Source organism: Schistocerca gregaria, chromosome 9 (genome assembly GCF_023897955.1).
Source record: "Schistocerca gregaria isolate iqSchGreg1 chromosome 9, iqSchGreg1.2, whole genome shotgun sequence".
Taxonomy (NCBI): domain Eukaryota; kingdom Metazoa; phylum Arthropoda; class Insecta; order Orthoptera; family Acrididae; genus Schistocerca; species Schistocerca gregaria.
Window position 1 is genome coordinate 195,441,999 of NC_064928.1, and position 22,732 is coordinate 195,464,730.

At 43.2% G+C, this 22,732-nt stretch overlaps 1 protein-coding gene across 1 annotated transcript in view; it reads left to right on the top strand.

Annotated features, from left to right (window-relative positions):
• Window positions 1-22,285, top strand: part of LOC126292297 (trypsin I-P38-like) — a 77,377-nt gene extending 55,092 nt beyond the window's left edge. The window contains exons 3-4 of the mRNA XM_049986221.1: window positions 6,364-6,505; window positions 21,950-22,285. Coding sequence (XP_049842178.1) covers window positions 6,364-6,505; window positions 21,950-22,285 — 478 coding nt within the window. The remainder of the gene's footprint in view (window positions 1-6,363; window positions 6,506-21,949) is intronic.
• The last annotated feature ends 447 nt before the right edge of the window (window positions 22,286-22,732 follow it).

Below are 22,732 nucleotides of genomic sequence, written 5' to 3' on the forward strand. Positions count from 1 at the left end.
GCACTTTTTTGAGATTTCTGGTTAGAATGTTTCCGCTTTACATATTACATATACATACTTCTGTATTAAAAGTATATCGCTTATGACCGTCAAGATATTCACTAGAGTATTGTGTGAACATTTTAATTAAATCGGTCAAGAATTTATCGAAATTTTTGTTATTAGTGTTCACCCTTCACATGTTACCTATTTAATTGTAAATAATTAGTGACAAAAAATAAGCACGTATTCGAATGCAACGTTGTGTCGCGGTTTACAAATCATTCAGTGAAGAGCTTTCGGAGATTTAAGATTTTAAGTGAACGATGATTTAGATTTTCATATAGATTTCCCCTATAATTATTTCATATACGTTTACGTAACACACACCCAGAAAAAATTAGTACACTATTGTAGAGGTTTCCAATTCACTTAAGATTTATTGTTGCAACGATGTTGTTGGAATAAGTGAAATGAGCACTTATATACACACATCAATAGCACAAACGGTTCTGAGGTACCAGTAATCGACCCCAGCTGAAACACGCACAGCCGGCAATCCTGTCACTGACTGCGGCATCCATTCGATCGTACAGATGGCGAATACAGTCCTGTGATATGTTATTCTACCCCTGCTCGACTTGTTCGCGTAGGTCTGTAAGTGTTGTTGGTTGACGAGCCACACATGTCATTTCTCATCCCATCATTTCCCACACGTGCTCATTTGGAGACAAGTCCAGAGATCGTGCTGGCCAGGAAAGTTGGTGCACTTCTTGCAGAGCACGTTAAATTTCATGGGCACTGTCCGGGTGAGCGTTATCCTGTTGGAACAACACATCCCCTTCCTATTGCAAGAACGGTAAAAGAATGGCTCTAACAACATTTTGTATCTACCGAGCGCTGGTTAGCATCTCCTCCAGAAACACCAAAGATGAACGTGAGTTGTTGCTTATCGCACTCCAGAACATAGCCTTGGGTGGGACCAGTGTGTCTTGGACAACTGCACTCTGTGAAACGATGCTCACCAGACCTACAACGTACAGGCAAACGATCATCACTTTCGCGCAGTGTAGCAGCCCTTTTTCTGTTTTCGCTTTTTCGTCTAATAGGTGAAAGTTTGATTCTATTTTTTACACATTGATTGTCATTGAAGAGTTTTACTTTTATTTAATATTGGCCCGGCTAAGTATCAGTTTGATTACTTTTAAAACCCAATGTTAAACGTAGGTCACTACACGTATAGTCTTCCCAAGTCTGAAAGAAAAAATCTTCAGCAGTTTTACTACCAATGTTTACAGACGACGACACTTTAACCTTTCGTTCAGTTGTTTTAGTTACGAATCGCTAATTTGTTCTTGGCATAGGTCACGTAACCTTAACGTTTATTAATCTAAATTAAATTAATGTTCAAGACTTGTATTATGTTTCAAATTAACAACATCAGTTTATCGACAAGAATTATTAATTAATAGGTTCGCTCATACGGTCTCATTCAAATAAGTTCTTTAATTAAATGTCTAAGTAGGATTCCCGCTAGCATCAGAGATGTTAGATACTGTCCTGTCACTTTCGGTAAATAAGTTGTTTCTGTTTAATATCCGCACACTGTCATTAACTATGAACACTAGTCGCGTGAAGTTAAAGTTTCCCACTATCACAATTCAAAGTCCGATTCCGGTTAAAATTCTCAATACAGTAAAGCGTTTAAATATTCACACGAATTGACATTAAAGGCAAAGCGATTACTATTCACCTTTACGTTTATGTAATCTGATAAATGTCCAAATTAAAGTCTTGAATTGACGCTCCTCAAAAACAATCTCGTCATGATCTGTTCTTGATCCTAGTTTAATAAAGTGCCAATTGTTGTACTCTAAAGCTGTACATCCTAAATAACTTCCGAACTAGAACAGACTAGAGACTGGAGTATCGGTATTACAACGTATGGCTATTTGACTTTAATAAACACTGTCTTTGGTGTCCCAGACCTATGTTCTATGAATATAATATTAATTTTCTTACGTATTGGAATAACTAATATTTTAATATTTTCTACTGTTTTCCCATGTTTTAGATTTATAATCAAATTTTCCTTTTCTTTTCTTTTGCTTTCTATACTAAATATTTCCCTCTATTTGTTTTTTATTTATTTTTCGTAATTGCTACTTGTGGAGGGATTAGGGTCATTTTGTAAATTGATATTTTAAGGACATGAGAGCTAATTTGGGAGCTATTTTTGTTTTTCCAACACCGAGAGGCGCTGTAGGTGTTACAGGAGGCAGAATCTGCTTTCATCGCTGGTGACCACAGCGAGCCATTCCATCTTCCACGTGATCCTCTGGTGACTCCAGTTGAGCAATGCACGTCTATGCTGTTGCGTGTGTGGAAGCTGGGCTAGAGGTGTGCATATTCATAATCCCACTGCTATAATAACCGGTTCACAACACTTTGTGTTGACACACCTGGACTCACAGGACCCCTTACCTGTGCTGTGGTAGCTGTACAATCTGACACTGCTACCTTTAAAATACGACGATCGTGGCGGATCTGTGCTGAATGGATGTCCAGAACCTCGTCTACGAGTGTGAGAATGTGCACGTGATCACTGGTACCAGCTTTGTTGCACAACTGCTGGCGCACATCCATCTCGTGTGGCAGTTCTCTGATAGGACCATACCACCAATCGGTCACAGTTTGACCTCTTTCAAACTCTCTCAGCTGGCTATAGCAAGCACGAATGTGTCTGTGTGGCGTGGCTGAATGCCTGTTTCGCAGGCTTGTCGTAACGGCCCCTCATTAGTTAGAGGGCCCGCACAACCGACACGCAAGATGGGCTGCCAACCTACTTTCAGGAGCACAGAGAGAAACATCTACAGCGGATATGAACAATAACAGGCTTTCCAAAGAAAAACGGAACTACCACGCCAGACAATATGTGACAGTGTTCCACCAATTGGAACTCATATGACTCATGTAGCACTCCATCGACCCATCTTTGTAAGCTCGCCCAGACAGTCAGACCGGCAGTGTTTACATACCGCTACGAACAGCTTCGGCCAGTACTTTCGCCGGCCCTGACATTGTATACACTCGCCGTAGCATTGTAGTAGCACGTTGTATTTTGTAATTTGTAGAGTAGATTTTGGTCAATGTTTTCTCCTATTGTCTTGTTTCCTTATATGGCTTGCCAGCACAAGAGATGTGGGGTTTTCTTGTTGTTATTGCGTTTAAAACTTATGTCGTGTCCTGACATAGGTGGGAGAGGGGAAAAAAGGGGTTACTGGTCAGTCTGCGCTCCCTAGCAGTACAGAACAGAAGGCAGAAGGACAATTCACAGAGAAGGCATTTAATTATTTTCTTCTATCCGAGACAACACTGGTACAGGCATTTACTAGAAATGTAGGTGGTGAGACTTGGTAGGGAACTCATTGTGGAGACTCTTGGACAAACAGGGTTTTCAAATAGTTGTTGATTCCAAACATGAGTAACTAATACACTGGAGGGTAGTTATAGCGTTATAAAAAAAATAACACTGTTACAACAGAAGCCAGTGCGGAAGTCCCAGGAGTGGATGCTAACCACGTAGAAAACACTAGTAGCATCTTAAGGAAACGAGTTAGTTGCAAAACAATACATACTGAATGTGACCGTGATCACTGAGACACTCCAAGTGAGAGATCAGATTTACGTGGAGCTGGACCGAGGCTGGAGTCGACGGACGCGGATTCGGCGCCAAGATCGTCTGACTGAGAACTCCGCCAAAATGCGGCATCCAGGGGTTTTAAAGAGTCGCGTGGGGGCACTGTTTTTCCCACTTAAAGCCACCCAGCCAATCCCGCAGGTCTCTTGGAGGCGCCTGCCAATCACGGTCTAGTTAGGTCCCCTCTACTGCTCCTAAGGCGGGGATGTTAATGCAGTTGCATTAAGTCCGTATTTGGTATCAACAATGTTCAGCTGAAAGCTAAGCGTAACTGCTGTGCCAAACAAGACTTGCAACATTATTGTTATACGTCATTTAGCCCCGCCCCTCGGGCTCCCCAGAGTAGAGACTGCTAGGTCAACAGTTTTTTGGCGTTTTCGCTCTCTGTCTAACCCTTGTGAGCCTACTGACGTTGCTGTTCTCAGGGCTGGTATCAAGCTGGCTTTATACGCTAATACATGACTGTTGGTTACAAAATTCTACCGTGGCAACGTACCACAGCGTCTACACGACATATGAAGTTACATGTTAATTCCTTGAAGAGTAACTAACGCCCTGGGACCGCGTCTGGGGGAGGGGGGGGGGGGCTGCATTTTCGCAAGGCTCTCCCCTTACGGTTTACTTCATGTAACAATATCTCTCCTACTTTTGTCTGCCCTCAGCATCATCTCTGCTTCCGCTCCTTGGAGCACCTGTCCTCCTTTCTCACAGCTTCAAGATAGCACTTCAGCAGCAGGGAATAATCAATATATCACACTTAGTGTGTTCCAAGAAGCCGTTTTTTCTTTAATTATAATAACGTGTGTTCAAATTGACTGTTAGTTCTTTCCTGCCGACAGCAGGACACTACGAGGCTTGCACCACACTGAGCCTTCTACCTGTGAGCATTCCTATTATAAGATAGACACAGATGACCCTCTAGTGCCTATGCCACTATGCTATCTTTTCGTGGACGACGTTGTAACCATTATCAGTAGGTGCCATACACCGTCATCGGATCGAAATAAATCGGCGTCGTCTTTTCAGGTGTACTAATTTTTTCTGGCAGTGTGCATATGGTGCTCCACTGGGTACATTACAAGAGCAACAAATTCGAATGCAACGTGGTATCATAATTTCAAAGTAATCGGTGAACAAATTTCAAAGATATACGATTTTGAACAAATGAACACTTAAATTTCTATTTACACAACAGCCCATTAAAATTGCTACACCACGAAGATAACGTGCTACAGACGCGAAATTTAAGCAACAGGAAGAAGATGTTGTGATATGCAAATGATTAGCTTTTCAGAGCATTCACACAAGGTTGGCGCTGGTGGCGATACCTACAACGAGCTGACATGAGGAAAGTATCCAACCGATTTTTCATACACAAACAGCAGTTGACGGGCGTTGCCTGGTGAAACGTTGTTGTCATGCCTCGTGTAAGGAGAAGAAACGCGTACCATCACGTTTCCGACTTTGATAAAGGTCGGATTGTAGCCTTTCGTGGTTACGGTTTATCGTATCGCGACATTGTTGGTCGCGTTGGCCACGATCCAATGACTGCTAACAGAATATGGAATCGGTGGGTTCAGGAGGGTAATACGGAACACCGTGCTGGATCCCAACGGCCTTGTATCAGTAGCAGTCGAGATTACAAGCATCATATCCGCATGGCTGTAACGGATCGTGCAGTCACGTCTCGGTCCCTAGGTCAACAGATGGGGACGTTTGCAAGACAACAATCATCTGCACGAACAGTTCGACGCCGTTTGAAGCAGCAAGGACAATAAGCTAAGAGACCATGGCTGCAGTTACCCTTGAGGCTGCATCACAGACAGGAGGGCCTGCGGTGGTGTACTCAACGACGAACATCGGTCCACGAATGGCAAAGCGTCATTTTTTTCGGATGAATCCAGGTTCTGTTTACAGCATCATGGTGGTCGCATCCGTGTTTGGCGGCTAACGCACATTGGAAGCGTGTATTCGTCATCGCCATACTGGCGTATCACCCGCCGTGATGGTATGGGGTGCCATTGGTTACACCTCTCGGTCACCTCTTGTTCGCATTGACGGCACTTTGAACAGTGGGCGTTACATTTCAGATGTGTTACGACCCGTGGCTCTACCCTTCATTCGATCTCTGCGAAACCCTATATTTCTGCAGGATAATGCACGAGCGCATGTTGCAGGTCCTGTACGGGCCTTTCTGGATACAGAAAGTGTTCGACAGCTGCCCTGGCCAGCACATTCTCCAGATCTCTCACCAATTGAAACGTCTGGTAAATGGTGGGCGCGCAACTCGCTCGTCACAATATTTCAGCCACTACTCTTGATGAACTGTGGTATCGTGTTGAAGCTGCATGGGCAGCTGTACCTGTACACGCCATCCAAGCTCTGTTTGACTCTATGCCCAGGCGTATCACGGCCGTTATTACGGCCAGAGGTGGTTGTTCTGGGTACTGATTGCTCAGGATCTATGCACCAAAATTGCGTGAAAATGTAATCACACATCAGTTCTAGTACAATATGTTTGTCCAATGAATACCCGTTTATCATCTGCATTTCTTCTTGGTGTATCAATTTTAATGGCCAGTAGTGTAGTAACGTTTGTTCTATTTAAAGAGCTTTAAAAGCTTTCACATAGAAATTTGAGTAACTGCACGTCCAAGTGTCTGGTTTTGATTGTTGCCTTGTAGGTACCCATCGAACTGGAAGAAAACCTGCACAATAGTGGGATTTGGTTTGCGTGGCAGGAACCTGCGTCCACCAGTAGGCATCCAGAGGGCAGCCAGCTTCCTGATGGAGCCCGGCTGGAAGTGTGGCGTCCCCGGCATCAGGGTGAGTAAAGTAATGTAGGCCGGCTCTACCACCTACCAGCGTCCTCTTAAAACGACTGCGCACGGCACACACTCTTACCAGGAACTAATCAAAGCTGCGTCGTCACAGGAGAGTTTAGATTAGTTTCTTTTCTTTTCTTGCATGTTCCGCAGATCACAATCGAAACAACCCGCCATGATGTTTGTAAGGTGGCAGAATAAATGGTCAGATTCGCACCTTACGTGAGACCTCTACAAATCGCAATGAGAAGGTGAAGATGACACCTAACGTAAATCGACACTTATGAGAACATATGCCTATCAATATGTAATGCAAAAAGGGATGACAGTCAATCGATGGTAATTAACACACCATTCCTATACACTGCATGTGGAAGGTGGAACAGGGAATACGAATCGCTTTTAGTTTTGAAAAGCCAACCCCGGAACAGCATAGCGAAGCCACGCTGTGTGAGTTACGACGGAAACCACTTAAAGGGGTGGCAGGAGGAAGGTCAGCGACCCTGGGCCAGGTGATTCAGGCTGGAGGACGGATGTAGCGGCAGGTCTGCACAAGGGAAAGAAAAAAAGCTTTAGAAAGCTGCGTTTCGGAATTCCAACGGGATATGAACAAAAGGCAGTGACGCATTTTCACCAGCGAGTGTGACACGCGGAAAAGTCAATGTTTCTTTAGGCGTCTAGAATGGGCACAAAACGTCCAATTGGCGGAAACGCACTAGGAAGGAGAAAAACACTGAAGTTTGCGATTGGTAGAGAGAGTTTCTACAAAATAAGAGGAATGCTCCTATTTTTCGAAAACAGCCATGATGTCAAAAAGGAAGCCAAGTGGAGCGAGGCAGTTCTGCCATGAATAGGAGAAGAGAGAAATTTTGTGGAGGACTCAAGTGCAGAATGGAGCGCTTAACGCTCCGTATGATGCAGAGAGGAAATTTGTGTGGACATTGTGTTCACAGCAGCTGCACTCCAGCTAAAATTAGCTGTAGCAACGTTTAGCTCCCAACTGTGGAGAAACGAACCAGCCAAATTAGTTTATTGTTCTTGCGAGAACTGAGAGGGCACTATAATATTCACACTGCTCCAACCATGTGGGTGTATATCGCCAGATAATAAGACTAGGGCTGAGTACAGGTTTTCTCGCATAACAAGAAACATAGGGAAAGTTTCTGCTGGAAAGTTCAGCAAAGGCCAGATTAGTTTTGTAGGAATTTCAGTGGGAGAGAGCGGCCTTGCAGACAGCAGCACGTCGCAGCTTAAGGTAAACACCGCGTGCAGAGACGTAAACTTTGTTGGTTCACCAGCTTGCATCCACTGTAAACTCCAGCGGCCTTGGTAATCTTACGCTCAAATTGGTCGCTTGACTAACCAATCACCGTAGACTTGATTTTCATCCTAAATAATACCGAACTTTGAACTGGAATAGGACGATCTTCGTAGTACTGACCAACATCATAACGTATGTGTTTTGTAAAGAAACGTTCAATTAAACTTTCATATTATTGTGCGCAGGATTAATGTAAAGAAACTTCCAATTAAACTTTCATAATATTGTGCTTAAGATTAATGTTCTTTCAGAGAGTTAATATTTAACATTGTCGTGTATAAACTTATTTCACTTTTTGATGTTGGCGAGATGCGTTTTTCATTGCTCTGTTTTTATGTTGGCGAGTTGAAAACTGTGTGAAAAGCTGTAATTTGGTGAGAAATATTGCGACATTAAACTTGTCATTTCAGCTCACACAGTTGTTCTCAATTCAAGAATAAGCAAAAAACAAACCTCACCCTTACATGTTTAATATCGGTAATGTTTCGTTAATTCAAATGGAAATCCTTGGAAAAAAGATGAAGTTCTTTTCGCGAAACACTACTGGCAAAATTTTGACAACTAGCATTTGAAGTTGGCTGCAGAACTATCGTATTTTCACCAACGTACCTTCTGAGGCATCAAGGGATCATTAGTTTAGAGGGAGGGAGAGGGAGACCAAGAGATGAATACACTAAGCAGATTTAGAAGGACATAGGTTGCAGTACTTGACAGGATAGAGTAGCATGGAGAGCTGCATCAAACCAATCTCTGGACTGAAGACCACAACAACAACGACAACATGTACTGGTTGTATGAGATTTCGCCTATCATGCAGCATATATTAGGTTGTGAGATCATGCGGAATGTGACTGTGTCCACTTCCAGAGACATTAGCACATATGTCTAAAATTGTACCACGTATGACTGAGAAGTATTAGAGGCACAGTATCTGGACAGAATTGCATAATATATAGCTATCAAAGTGTGAGTAGGGTGAAATCAGTGAAAAAAGGTACACAGAATGTAAGGTAACTGTCCATTTATTCCTCGTCCAATTTAAAAGTAATTTTACATTTTGGTAAACAGACAGAACACTATTTTGAAATTTCTTCTTCTTCTTGAATGAATGGAGAGCAGGGCACACGTAGAATTCTAGGTCTCTCATAGCTGCAAACTTGTGGATTCCACACATCCTTTGATGTAAATGATGGTATCCGTGCAGTTAAATAATTGAAAAGAAGTCACCGTATCTTTATAGGGTGTACCAGCATTATCCTAGGGAATTCCATGGAAGGCACAAGTTAACCGTTTTGCACTCCTCCATGTTTTAGCACACTTCACATTCCTGAAAGGCTTCGGTGGTGCTATGCTTGCTGAGAACTTCTCTTTTACGTCAGCATCTTCTTTGAATGTTATGAATGCAATATCTTTAAATACCAACCATCTGTGTTCATTATCATAGAAACCTTGAACATCACAGAAGACATTCTGAAATGCTCTGAGTATGGCATAACAGAACACCTGTTCATTTATATGGCTCGCTGCACAAAACTATTGAGTAGACAAAAGTTAAACACACGGTCACGTAGAACTTGAGCATATGCTGCAGTGTGGTCTGGGAAATTCTTTGAAGATAAAAATTCAATTTGTATATTTATCAGTCTTTATTGAACTACTTCATTCTGTTTTATGCTATCTGTTACAATGATAGGTGCTGGCTCATTGAATTTTCATGGACTGAGTAGACATCCTTAATTCTTCCTCTTCAGCACCCTCATAAGAAGCACAGCACTTCACATACATGTCAAATGCTAGACTGTATACATTTTCATCCCACTTTAGCAGTGAAGTGTCATAAAGATAGGATTCTGAATTAAAGTAGACTCTGGCATCAGTTAACCTGCAATTGTCAAATGCACTGGAATAACTTGCCCTTCTACTGATAATCATACTGCTGTATTCTTGGCATATAATTCGCTCATCATATTCTACAGGGACTATATACTGAGAGACGTCACTGCAGGGTTTCAGGACCAATGATTTCAGAAACTCACAGTTCGAATGTGTTGTCACCTTATGGTCCTACTGTGGACTGCTATGCCGTAGTTTGTGTGCAGTAGTTTTGTATCTTATGCCCATTCGGTCTTAGATGTAGTCGCACAATGATTTCTTCACCACCAAAGTTAAGAAGTTGATTACTCTAGTCCACAATACACAGCTTCAGATAATCCAATGTCAGAACTGTGGCTGGGAGGTATATAGCATTGGTGGGAGTCTCGAAATTCTTATTCTCCGATCCAGCTGACGGGAAGAATCCATAAACTGATGATTAAATCAATCGTTGAGATAGGAGTTCATTGCAATGTTACACTCGACACAGGTCGTACTGACGGGGAGTTTATGCTAGTCATCCAGCTGTGTCTTTCTCGTTAAAGTCAATCATTGCACTCACAGTCCTTATGCCGGATTTCAGTGTATTGGTGTTTGAAAGCAGCTCAATCGCTTTTCCAGATTGTTCCACAATATCGTTTAAATCTTCAGTATCATATGCAGTGGGTTCTATTTCCACAATTTCTTTTTTATCATTAATTTCCAGATGCAGTTTGTTAGTTTCTGTGCTATTGGGGATGCTGTTGTATGTCTCCAGCACAAACATGCGCAATACTCCATTCTTCAATATTTAAATCAATCGGTGGAAAGTAATTCGTAAGTAATACCGACGATCGTTCCTTTCAAGTCAAAGTGTACGGGACTGCATCCGAATCTCAACTGATGAATGGATCCTTTTTTCGTAAACTAGTAGATGACCTCACAGGTGAGCATTACAATCTCGGTAGCGTTGAAATTTGTAGGATATTTGCCTTCTGCTTTTTAATTTTCTGGTGGAGGCATATCACTGCTTTCAGTGAACGTCACGTATATCACACCATCGACACCTTGCAATATCTGCTGTAATAGTTAGTATTTGGGATGAAACAGCGTTTTTGAGAACACACATACATGTTCAAAGTTGACTCCTTCTGAGTGTGTTAGGAATGACACGGGAACATTTGTCTTTTTGCAATTGAATGGTCCCACAGTCATATCTCACATATTATCAGGAAGGAGCATCCCATTCTTCTTCTTCTTCTGGTCTTCCATACAATCACTGGACCCATCGCATACAACAAAGTACCTGTGACAAGGATGCTTCCCCCATCCTGCCATGATAGTGACTACATCAGGTATTGCAGTGCATTGTGCTTCTATAGAAGGAAAACACTTGCAATCATAATGAAACATGTAGCCATTATATATATATATATATATATTGAAGAGCCAAAGAAACTGGTACACCTGCCTAATATCGTGTAGGGCCTCCGCAAGCATTCAGAAGTGCCACAACATGACGTAGTATGGACTTGACTAATGTCTGAAGTAGTGCTGGAGGGAATTGTCACTGTGAAAGCTGCAGGGCTGTCCATAAATTCGTAAGAGTATGGTTGGATGCAGATCCCTTCTGAACAGCACGCTGCAAGGCATCCCAGATATGCTCAATAATGTTTATGTCTGGGAAGTTTGGTGCCGAGTGAAAGTGTTTAAACTCAGAAGAGTGTTCCTGGAGCCACTCTGTAGCAATTCTAGACGTGTGGGGTGTCGCATTGTCCTGCTGGAATTGCCCAAGTTTGTCGGAATGCACAATGGACATGAGTGGATGCTGGTGATCAGAGAGGATGTTTACAATACGTGTCACCTGTGAGAGTCGCATCTAGACGTATCAGGGGACCCATATCACTCCAAGTGCACACTCCCCACACTATTACAGAGATTCCACAAACTTGAACAGTCCACTGCTGACATGCAGGGTCCGTGTATTCATAAGGTTGTCTCCATACCCATACACATCCATCCGCTCGATACATTTTGAAACGAGACCCGTCCGACCAGGCAACACCTTTCCTGTCATCAACAGTCCAATGTCGGTGTTGATGGGCCTTGGAGAGGTGTAAAGCTTTGTGTCGTGCAGTCATCAAGGGTACACAAGTGGGCTTTTGGCTCCGAAAGCCAATATCGATGGTGTTTCGTTGAATGGTTCCCACTCTGACACTTGTTGGTGCCCCAGCATTGGAAGTTGCGGCAATTTGGAAAGGAATTGTACTTCTGTGACGTTGAACGATTGTCTTCAGTCGTCATTGGTCCATTACTTGCAGGATCTATTTCTAGCCATAGCGATGTCGGACATTTGATATTTTACCGGATTGCTGATATTCACGGTACAGTCGTGAAATGGCAGTACAGGAAAATCCCTACTTCATCACTACCTCGGAGATGCTGTGTCCCATTGCTTGTACGCCGACTATAACACCACGTTCAAACTCACTTAAATCTTGATGACCTTCCATTGTAACAGCAGTAGCCGATCTAACAACTGCTAGACGTTTGTTGTCCTATATAGGCGTTTCCGACCGCAGCGCCGTATTCTGCCCGTTTACATACCTCTGTATTTGAATACCCCTACCTACACCAGTTTCTTTGGCGCTGCAGGATGCACGACATTAACAAAAACATCCACTGATTCATTTTTCACAGTATTCCCCGAATAATTCTTTTTTGCAATGCACTAAATTCTGCATGGATTTATTTCATACTGGTTGTAGCGTCTGAAAACTCGGGTATTCCATCTGCAGCTTTATCGTGAATTGACTCCGTAGCTATTGGAGTTCACTTTGGCACTGCCTTGATACAAGAACTAAAGCACAGTTGCAAATTATCTACACTTACACTACACATGTGGAGATGGTTCACAACATTACTGCACACAGCGTGAATACATAGTAGACATCACTCCATTCTCTGTAACACAAGAGATATCACCATCCTTAATCCAAATAAGTTCGCTTCAGTGTTGTGCTGTAAATAAATGGATCGGTCTCCAGGTTTTACTCTGAGCACTGCATCATCACACATTGATGTAACAGATAGCATCAGGCCAGCACAATAAATGTCGAGGGCAAACAAAGTTTTGTTATACTCCATAGTTATCTGAGTACTTATGTAGGGTATTGCATGACATAGTTCTTCCTATTTGAGTTCAGTAAGCCACACTTTAAACTATTCATTGCATTTTTGATCTCCATTACCACATGTCAGTCACTGCCTGCTGCTTCTAAACCTATATTCACATGCTTTGATCCACTACCAGTTAAATTATGTATGAGAATGAATAGTAGTATGGAACAGGGAGCAACAGGTATCTTCTTATCCATCACATCTACACTCTCTCCTTGCAGTATCACTGGAATGGTCCAGGATTCAAAAGGTGCTGCATATGTTGGAGCCCATACTGACTTGCACTGTGCTGTCTTAAATACCCAGTGGACTTTTGCAAGTCGGGGACATGCTGAGTGTCTTCATCAATGAGTGGTATGGACAATGGCAGCTCCTTGTCCTGCCCCCAAAATGCTGACCAGATGCACTGCAGTGTCTCACATGCTCAAGGTCACCACCCCTGCTGAAAGTCCCAAGACTTTGGAGGCTGCTGTTGCTGGTTTGGGTCCTTACAAGCTGAAGGCTGATGAAGGTCCAAATGAGCTGGAGGACACTGCTGCTGCTGCAGGTCTGATATGCTGGAAGTCACTTCACCTATTGAACAAAGAAGAAGAAGAACCATTACATGTTGGACAAAGTAATCGAGCTGGACAAAGAAAAATCAATACCAACAGAAAGACATGTAAAAAGTTCTTACTCTTCTGTTTCTTCCTATTTTGCTGGGAGGCGCTGGACAAACTTGGCTGTTGCTGTTGATGCTTCATGGTCCTTCCACTGACTGAGACAGGCAGGCTACTGTGATCACTTTATATCCCTCACTACACAATCACATGACTGGATACAGTGTTGCCATTGGTTCCCACCACAAATTTAAGCACTCTCTGGTGGCAGTATTGTGAACGTGGTCAGTAAGTTGGGGTTGTTGAAGACCACACTTTAGTCTCTTAGGTATATTGACTGGGCATTTCAAAAAAGTTGCACAAGCAACTATTTGCGTGAGTTGTGAAAAGCACCTTCAGCCCATCGCACTACTACATCACCATTATTTGCTGGAAGTATTCTTTTCCCTACGCTCCTCGATTATCTTTCTCTTACAATGCTCACATAAGGCACTATGTATACAATCCTCAGTTGAATGCTCACAGGGAATACATTTATTAAAGTCCTCTCTGTTCAACGTCAGCATCTCGTCAATTGAACACATTGCAAGCATTTCCCAACCAATTTCATGTAGGATATCAGCCAAAATAAAGAAAATAAACTACCATAGGTGCTTCCACAACAATAGCTCAGGACAGACTGAATGATTTTTACTGCCAATTTTTTTCTTGCAGTGGTGGAGGAAGGGAGAGGAAGCAGTGGCGTAGGAGTGGTGGGAGTGGAAATGGTGAACGGGTGGGGGAGGGGCATGGTAAATATTAATGTAAATGTCGTGTGACAAGGGGCTCCCGTAGGGTAGACTGTTTGCCGGGTGCAAGTCTTTCGATTTGACGCCACTTCTACATCTACATCTGCATCCATACTCCGCAAGCCACCTGACGGTGTGTGGCGGAGGGTACCTTGAGTACCTCTATCGGATCTCCCCTCTATTCCAGTCTTGTATTGTTCGTGAAAAGAAGGACTGTCGGTATGCTTCTGTGTGGGCTCTAATCTCTCTGATTTTATCCTCATGGTCTCTTTGCGCGATATACATAGGATGGAGCAATATACTGCTTGACTCTTCGGTGAAGGTATGTTCTAGAAACTTTAACAAATGCCCGTACCGAGGTACTGAGCGTCTCTCTTGCAGAGTCTTCCACTGGGGTTTATCTATCATCTCCGTAACGCTTTCGCGATTACTAAATGATCCTGTAACGGAGCTCGCTGCTCTCCATTGGATCTTCTCTCTCTCTCTCTCTCTCTTCTATCAACCCTATATGGTACGGATCCCACACTGCTGAGCAGTATTCAAGGAGTGGGCGAACAAGTGTACTGTAACCTACTTCCTTTGTTTTCAGATTGCATTTCCTTGGCATTCTTCCAATGAATCTAAGTCTGGCATCTGCTTTACCGACGATCAGTATTATGGAATTAACTGCTTCCAATTGCTGACCTGCTATATTGTAGCTAAATGATAAGGAATCTCTCTTTCTATGTACTCGCAGCACATTACACTTTTCTACATTGATATTCAATTGCCATTTCCTGCATCATGCGTCAATTCGCTGCAGATCCTCATGCATTTCAGTACAATTTTCTAATGTTACAACCTCTCGATACACCACAGCATCATCCGCAAAAAGCCTCAGTGAACTTCCGACGTCATCCACTAGATCATTTATGTGTATTGTGAATAGCAACGGTCATATGACACTCCTCTGCGGCACACCTGAAATCACTCTTACTTCGGAAGACTTCTCTCCATTGAGAATGACATGCTGCGTTCTGTTATCTAGGAACTTCTCAATCCAATCACACAATTGGCCTGATAGTCCATATGCTCTTACTTTGTTCATTAAACGACTGTGGGGAACTGTATCGAACGCCTTGCGGAAGTCAAGAAACACGGCATCTACCTGTGAACCCGTGTCTAAGGCCCTCTGAGTCTCGTGGACGAATAGTGCGAGCTGATTTTCACACGACCGTCTTTTTCGAAACCCATGCCGATTCCTACAGAGTAGATTTCTAGACTCCAGAAAAGTCATTATACTCGAACCTAATACGTGTTCCAAAATTCTACAACTGATCGACGTTAGAGATATAGGTCTATAGTTCTGCACATCTGTTCGACGTCCCTTCTTGAAAACGGGGATGACCTGTGCCCTTTTCCAATCCTTTGGAACGCTGCGCTCTTCTAGAGACCTACGGTACACCGCTGCAAGAAGGGGGGCAAGTTCCTTCGCGTATTCTGTGTAAAAATCGAACTGGTATCCTATCAGGTCCAGCGGCCTTTCCTCTTTTGAGCGATTTTAATTGTTTCTCTATCTCTCTGTCGTCTATTTCGATATATACCATTTTGTCATCTGTGCGACAATCTAGAGACTGAACTACAGTGCAGTCTTCCTCTGTGAAACAGCTTTGGAAAAAGACATTTAGTATTTCGTCCTTTAGTCTGTCAGCCTCTGTTTCGGTACCATTTTGTCACAGAGTGTCTGGACATTTTGTTTTGACCCACCTACCGCTTTGACATAAGACCAAAATTTCTTAGGATTTTCTGCCAAGCCAGTACATAGAACTTTACTTTCGAACTCATTGAACGGCTCTTCCATAGCCCTCCTCACACTACATTTCGCTTCGCGTAATTTTTGTTTGTCTGCAAGGCTTTGGCTATGTTTATGTGTGCTGCGAAGCTCCCTTTGCTTCCGCAGCAGTTTTCTAACTCGGTTGTTGTACCACGGTGGCTCTTTTCCATCTCTTACGATCTTGCTTGGCACATACTCATCTAACGCATATTGTACGATGGCTTTGAACTTTGTCCACTGATCCTCAACACTATCTGTACTTGAGACAAAGCTTTTGTGTTGCGCCGTCAGGTACTCTGTAATCTGCTTTCTGTCACTTTTGCTAAACAGAAAAATCTTCCTACCTTTTTTAATATTTCTATTTACGGCTGAAATCATCGATGCAGTAACCGCTTTATCGCTTTATGATCGCTGATTCCCTGTTCTGCATTAACTGTTTCAAATAGTTCGGGTCTGTTTGTCACCAGAAGGTCTAATATGTTATCGCCACTAGTCGGTTCTCTGTTTAACTGCTCAAGGTAGTTTTCAGATAAAGCACTTAAAAAAATTTCACTGGATTCTTTGTCCCCGCCACTCGTTATGAACGTTTGAGTCTCCCAGTCTATATCCGGCAAATTAAAATCTCCACCCAGAACTATAACATGGTGGGGAAATCTACTATAAATATTTTCCAAATTATTCTTCAGGTGCTCAGCCGCAACAGCTGCTGAGCCCGGGGGCCTATAGAGACATCCAATTACCATGTCTGAGCGTGCTTTAACCGTGACCTTCACCCAAATCATTTCACATTTCGGATCTCCGTCAATTTCCTTCGATGCTATTGCACTTCTTATCGCTATAAACACACCTCCCCCTTCACTGTCCAGCCTGTCTCTGCAGTATACATTCCAATCTGAGTTTAGGATTTCATTACTGTTTACATGTGGTTTCAGCCAACTTTCTGTCCTTAGTACTATATGGGCGTTGTGACCGTTTATTAATGAGAACAGTTCTGGGACCTTTCTATAGACGCTCCTGCAGTTAACTATTAGCTCGTTAATATTGTTATTCTCTGTTGCATTTCGCCTACTCGTACCTTGCCGCGTCTCAGGGGGCGTCTTGTCGGGCCTAGGAAGGGAATTCTCTAACCTAAAAAAACCCCATGTGCACTCCACACGTACTCCGCTACCCTCGTAGCCGCTTCCGGCGTGTAGTGCACGCCTGACCTATTCAGGGGGACCCTACATTTCTCCACCCGATAGCGGAGGTCGAGAAATTTGCACCCCAGCTCTCCGCAGAATCGTAAGGCTGGAGTTGTTGAAGACCACACTTTAGTCTCTTAGGTATATTGACTGGCCATTTCAAAAAAGTTGCACAAGCAACTATTTGCGCGAGTTGTGAAAAGCATCTTCAGCCCATCGCACTACTACATCACCATTATTTGCTGGAAGTATTCTTTTCCCTACGCTCCTCGATTATCTTTCTCTTACAATGCTCACATAAGGCACTACGTATACAATCCTCAGTTGAATGCTCACAGGAAATACATTTATTAAAGTCCTCTCTGTTCAACCTCAGCATCTCGTCAATTGAACACATTGCAAGCATTTCCCAACCAATTTCCTGTAGGATATCAGCCAAAATAAAGAAAATTAACTACCATAGGTGCTTCCACAACAATAGCTCAGGACAGACTGAATGACTTTTACTGCCAATTTTTTTTCCTTTAGTTGTGGAAGAAGGGGTATGAAAGGAGTGGCCCAGGAGTGGGGGGGGGGAGGGGAAATGGTGAACAGGTGGGGGAGGGGGATGTGGGGAGATGGGTACCCATGGTCAATGTTAATGTAAATGTCGTGTGACTAGGGGCTCCCGTTGGGTAGACTGTTTGCTGGGTGCAAGTCTTTCGATTTGACGCCACTTTGGCGACTTGCGCGTCGATGGGGATGAAATGATGATGATTAGGACAACACAACAGCCAGTCCCTGAGCGAGGAAAACCTCTGACCCAGCCGGGAATCGAACCCGGGCCCTTAAGATTGACATTCTGTCGCGCTTACCACTCAGCTACCAGGGACAGACGGAAACCCACGGTGTCATCAGCGCAACGTTTCCACAAGGGTGGGAGGAGGGTCCGCCATCTTGAATAAATTACAATTGGCGTAGGTTCCCCCTTATCTCGCTATTCCTGATGACACAGCAGGTGCAGCACGTGCTCAGGTTTGCATCCCTGGTAGATGTGCGGTGCTACTTGCATAATGCGTCAATCTTACAGACGTCCAGAGCATGATCTGTAGGTGTGAGAATGTTCCACAGACCACTGCCGAAAGTAGTGACACGCTAGTTGTGCCCCTGCATCTGCAGGAATCCTTCGATACGGTCCATCCAGCTTCCCACAGAGCCATATAGGGAGCCCATACAAACGGACGAAGCTGTTCAACAGGAGTATGTGCTCATTGGTGGCGCACAGTTGCACCTTAAAGTGAATATTGCAAATCTGGCGACTTTTTTACCACCACATATTGGCAGAACTAACTCTTATGTAAAAGACTGATGTCATTTCATTGAGAAACTGGAGGGAATAGCTTTGGCACCTGAGGATATTCTTGTCAGTTTTGACATAATGTCTTTATTTACTATGATTCCGCTTGATGAAGTTGTGGTTTACAAAGCAGATGATTTCCCAGCAGATTTGACTGCTCTTTTCAGACACTGCCTTACCTCTAGTCAGGTCCAATGGGAGCATCAGTTTTATGAGCAGTTTGATGGTGTGGCCATGGGTAACCCCCTGAGTCGCACGATCGCCAGTTTTTACATGGAAAAATTCGAACAATTAGCTCTGGAAAAAACGAATAAGAAACCATGTCGATGGTATCGATACGAGGATGATACATTTGTGGTTTGGTCACATGGCAAAAAAGCCTTAGAAGAAGTCTTTTGTTATTTAAATAGTATAAATTCTAAAATCCAGTTTACCATGGAAATGGAGAAAGACAATACAATATTCTTCTTGGATGTCTTCGTTATGAGACAGACTGATGGCAGCTTGAAACATAAAGTCATTCGGAAGGTTATACATACCGACAGATACTTGTATAAGGATTCCAATCATCATCCACAACATAAAAGAAGTGTAATTAAAAGTCTAGTGGACAGATCTAAAAGGATTTGTGCGCCGGAATACCTGGACGCCGAGTTAAAACATCTAAAGCAGGCCTTTTGAGAAGAATGGGTACTCTAGTAAGGAAATAACAGGAGGCCTAAGGATAACGAAAAGACGCAGCGGTGGAAGAACGCGGTTTCTCTGCCCATCATAAAAAAAGCAACGGATCAAATCAGCAAGATTTTAAGGAAACGTAACGTTAGACCGATTTTCAGACCAACTAAGAAAATAGGCCAAGCACTTCGTTCCGTTAAGGATAAACGTCCCCCTCTGTCTGCAAGTGGTGTGTACAGGATTTCGTGTACATCTGGTAGGGTCTACATTGGAACTACAAAGAGAAGTGTGAATACACGCTTTAAGGAACGTAAAAGTCTTTGCCGACTAGGGAAAACAGACAAGTTAGCCGTGGCGGGATATGCTCTTCAGTCGGAAACCGAAGTTTTATGTACTATGACGAACTATTATCCACAGCTATGTAGAGAAACCATCGAAATACCGGGTGATCAAAAAGTCAGTATAAATTTGAAAATTTAATAAACTACGGAATAATGTAGATAGAGGGGTAAAAATTGACACACATGCTTGGAATGACATGGGGTTTTATTAGAGCCAAAAAAAAAACTGCTGCTTGTCTTGTGAAAGATCTCTTGCGCGCGTCGTTTGGCGATGATCGTGTGCTCAACCGCCACTTTCGTCATTCTTGGCCTCCCAGCTCCCCAGACCTCAGTCCGTACGATTATTGGCTTTGGTGTTACCTGAAGTCGCAAGTGTATCGTGATCGACCGACATCTCTAGGGATGCTGAAAAACAACATCCGACGCCAATCCCTGGCCATAACTCTGGACATGCTTTACAGTGCTGTTCACAACATTATTCCTCGGCTACAGCTATTGTTGAGGAATGATGGTGGAGCATTTCCTGCAAAGATCGTCATCTTTGCTTTGTCTTGCTTTGTTATTCTAATTATTGCTATTCTGATCAGATGAAGCGCCATCTGTCGGACATTTTTTGAACTTTTGTATTTTTTTGGTTCTAATAAAACCCCATGTAATTCCAAGCATGTGTGTCAATTTGTACCTCCATATCTAATTTATTCCGTGATTTATTCAGTTTTCAAATTTATACTGACTTTTTGATCAGCCAGTATATAAACATGGGGATAATTTTAACAGAAAAGAAGAAGCTATGAAACTGCGATATATGGACAGTGACGCTACAGAATCGATTAGAAGTTTTTATCTTTGACGTACTATGATCGATGGTTATATTTTATCTTTAAAAAGGTTTATCTCTGCTGTCACGTGAAATCCAGACCACGCCCACTTTCCTCGGTATTTAGGCTTTTCTTCGACGTCCGACTCGTCAGTCGGCAAGACTCAGAACAACCAGGAGCACCTCCGAAGATGTCAAACGTAGCTTTGAGCGAAACTTCAGGGCTAGAAGATTTTCATGGACCGCGGCCATACAACCCGGAAGAATTCTCGGCAGCTAAAACATTCGGTCGTGAAAGCCTTCATTGTATGATGTCCACCTCTATACTCAGCACAGTAACTGTCTGCAATGTCAAAATTGTGAGGATACACCGAGGCTCCCGAGCGCCGATGACTGCGACAAATGAACCACTAACACTACAACCCCTCAACACATCCATGTTGTACCCTGGTTCCAGTAGGCACAGTCTTTGATGGTGTTGCATTTTTTTCTGGCAGTGTGTTTCATTTAGTAACATTTTTCATCAGTACTTTATTTTGATAAACCTACTCAAAAAATTATAAAGTTTCAGATAGTGTGAGAGACAGCAAATGACTTGGAAGAGCAGTTGAACGGAATGGACAGTGTCTTGAAAGGAGGATATAAGATGAACATCAACAAAGGCAAAACGAGGATAATGGAATGTAATCGAACTAAATCAGGTGATGCTGAGGGAATTAGATTAGGAAGAGACACTTAAAATATGTTAACATATTTCTCTTCTTCAGAAAGGCTTTCCTTGCCATTGCCAGTCTACATTTTATATCCCCTCTACTTCGACCATCATCAGTTATTTTGCTCCCCAAATAGCAAAACTCATTTACTACTTTAAGTGTCTCATTTCCTAATCTAATTCCCTCAGCATCACCCGACTTATTTCGACTACATTCCGTTATCCTCGTTTTGCTTTTGTTGATGTTCATCTTATATCCTCCTTTCCAGACACTATCCATTCCTTTCAACTGCTCTTCCAAGTCCTTTGCTGTCTCTGACGGAATTACGATGTCATTGGCGAACCTCAAAGTTTTTACTTCTTCTCCATGGGTTTTAATTCCTACTCCGAATTTTTCTTTTGTTTCCTTCATTGCTTGCTCAATATACAGATTGAATAATATCGGGGATAGGCTTCAACCCGGTCTCACTCCCTTCCCAACCACTGCTTCCCTTTCATGCCCCTCGACTCTTATAACTGCCATCTGGTTTCTGTACAAATTGTAAATAAACTTTTGCTCCCTGTATTTTACCCCTGCCACCTTCCGAATTTGAAAGAGAGTATTCCAGTCAACATTGTCAAAAGGTTTCTCTGGGTGTACAAATGCTAGAAACGTTTTTATTATTATTTTGATAAACCTACTCAAAAAAATTATAAAGTTTGATAAATCTGCTTAGGAAGAACTGCAGGTAACTTTGGCAGTCTTTCAGGGTCGCAGGGTCACCATGATATGGCTGACCCTTTTGTCCGTCGGTAAATGAATCGGACTGACCCCCCTGTCCGTACCCACAGGATAATGGCCTCTGCACGTACGACGTGAAGACTAAGTCCGCCTGTACTGGCGACTCCGGTGGGCCGATCTTCTGCGAAGGACAGTTCATCCAGTTCGGACTCATCGTGGGCGCCCTCTACGAGAACTGCACGCACTGGTTCTGCGGCGCGCCAGTTGTATGGAACATTCACATGTTCGTCGGCTTCTACCGCGACTGGATCGACTACACGATGCACAGGTACTCCGAGCCTCGGTCGGCCTGCCACCGGCGACGAGCCGGCCCGCTGGCAACCCTGCTGGCCGGCTCCCTGCTGGCGCAGCTCAGCCCTCCAATAAACACTCATACGCCTCTCTGATCTGTCGCTTATTTATTTCTACATCTACATCTACATACATACTCCGCAATCCACCACACGGTGCGTGGCGGAGGGTACCTCGTACCACAACTAGCATCTTCTCTCCCTGTTCCACTCCCAAACAGAACGAGGGAAAAATGACTGCCTAAATGCCTCTGTACGAGCCCTAATCTCTCTTATCTTTGTGTTCTTTTCGCGAAATGTAAGTTGGTGGCAGTAAAATTGTACGAGGTGCATTCAAGGTTTTTCTCCGGACTGGAAAGAGATAGAAACATGCGCACAGTTTTAAAGTGAGACCGCGTTCATTGTCAATACCTCCCAGAGATGGCAGCACCGTACGGCAGATGGAATTTTACCGCCAGCGGCGAGAATGAGAACTGTTTTAAATACTTAAAATGACGACGTTTTCCTTACTTGAACAGCGTGCAATCATTCGTTTTCTGAATT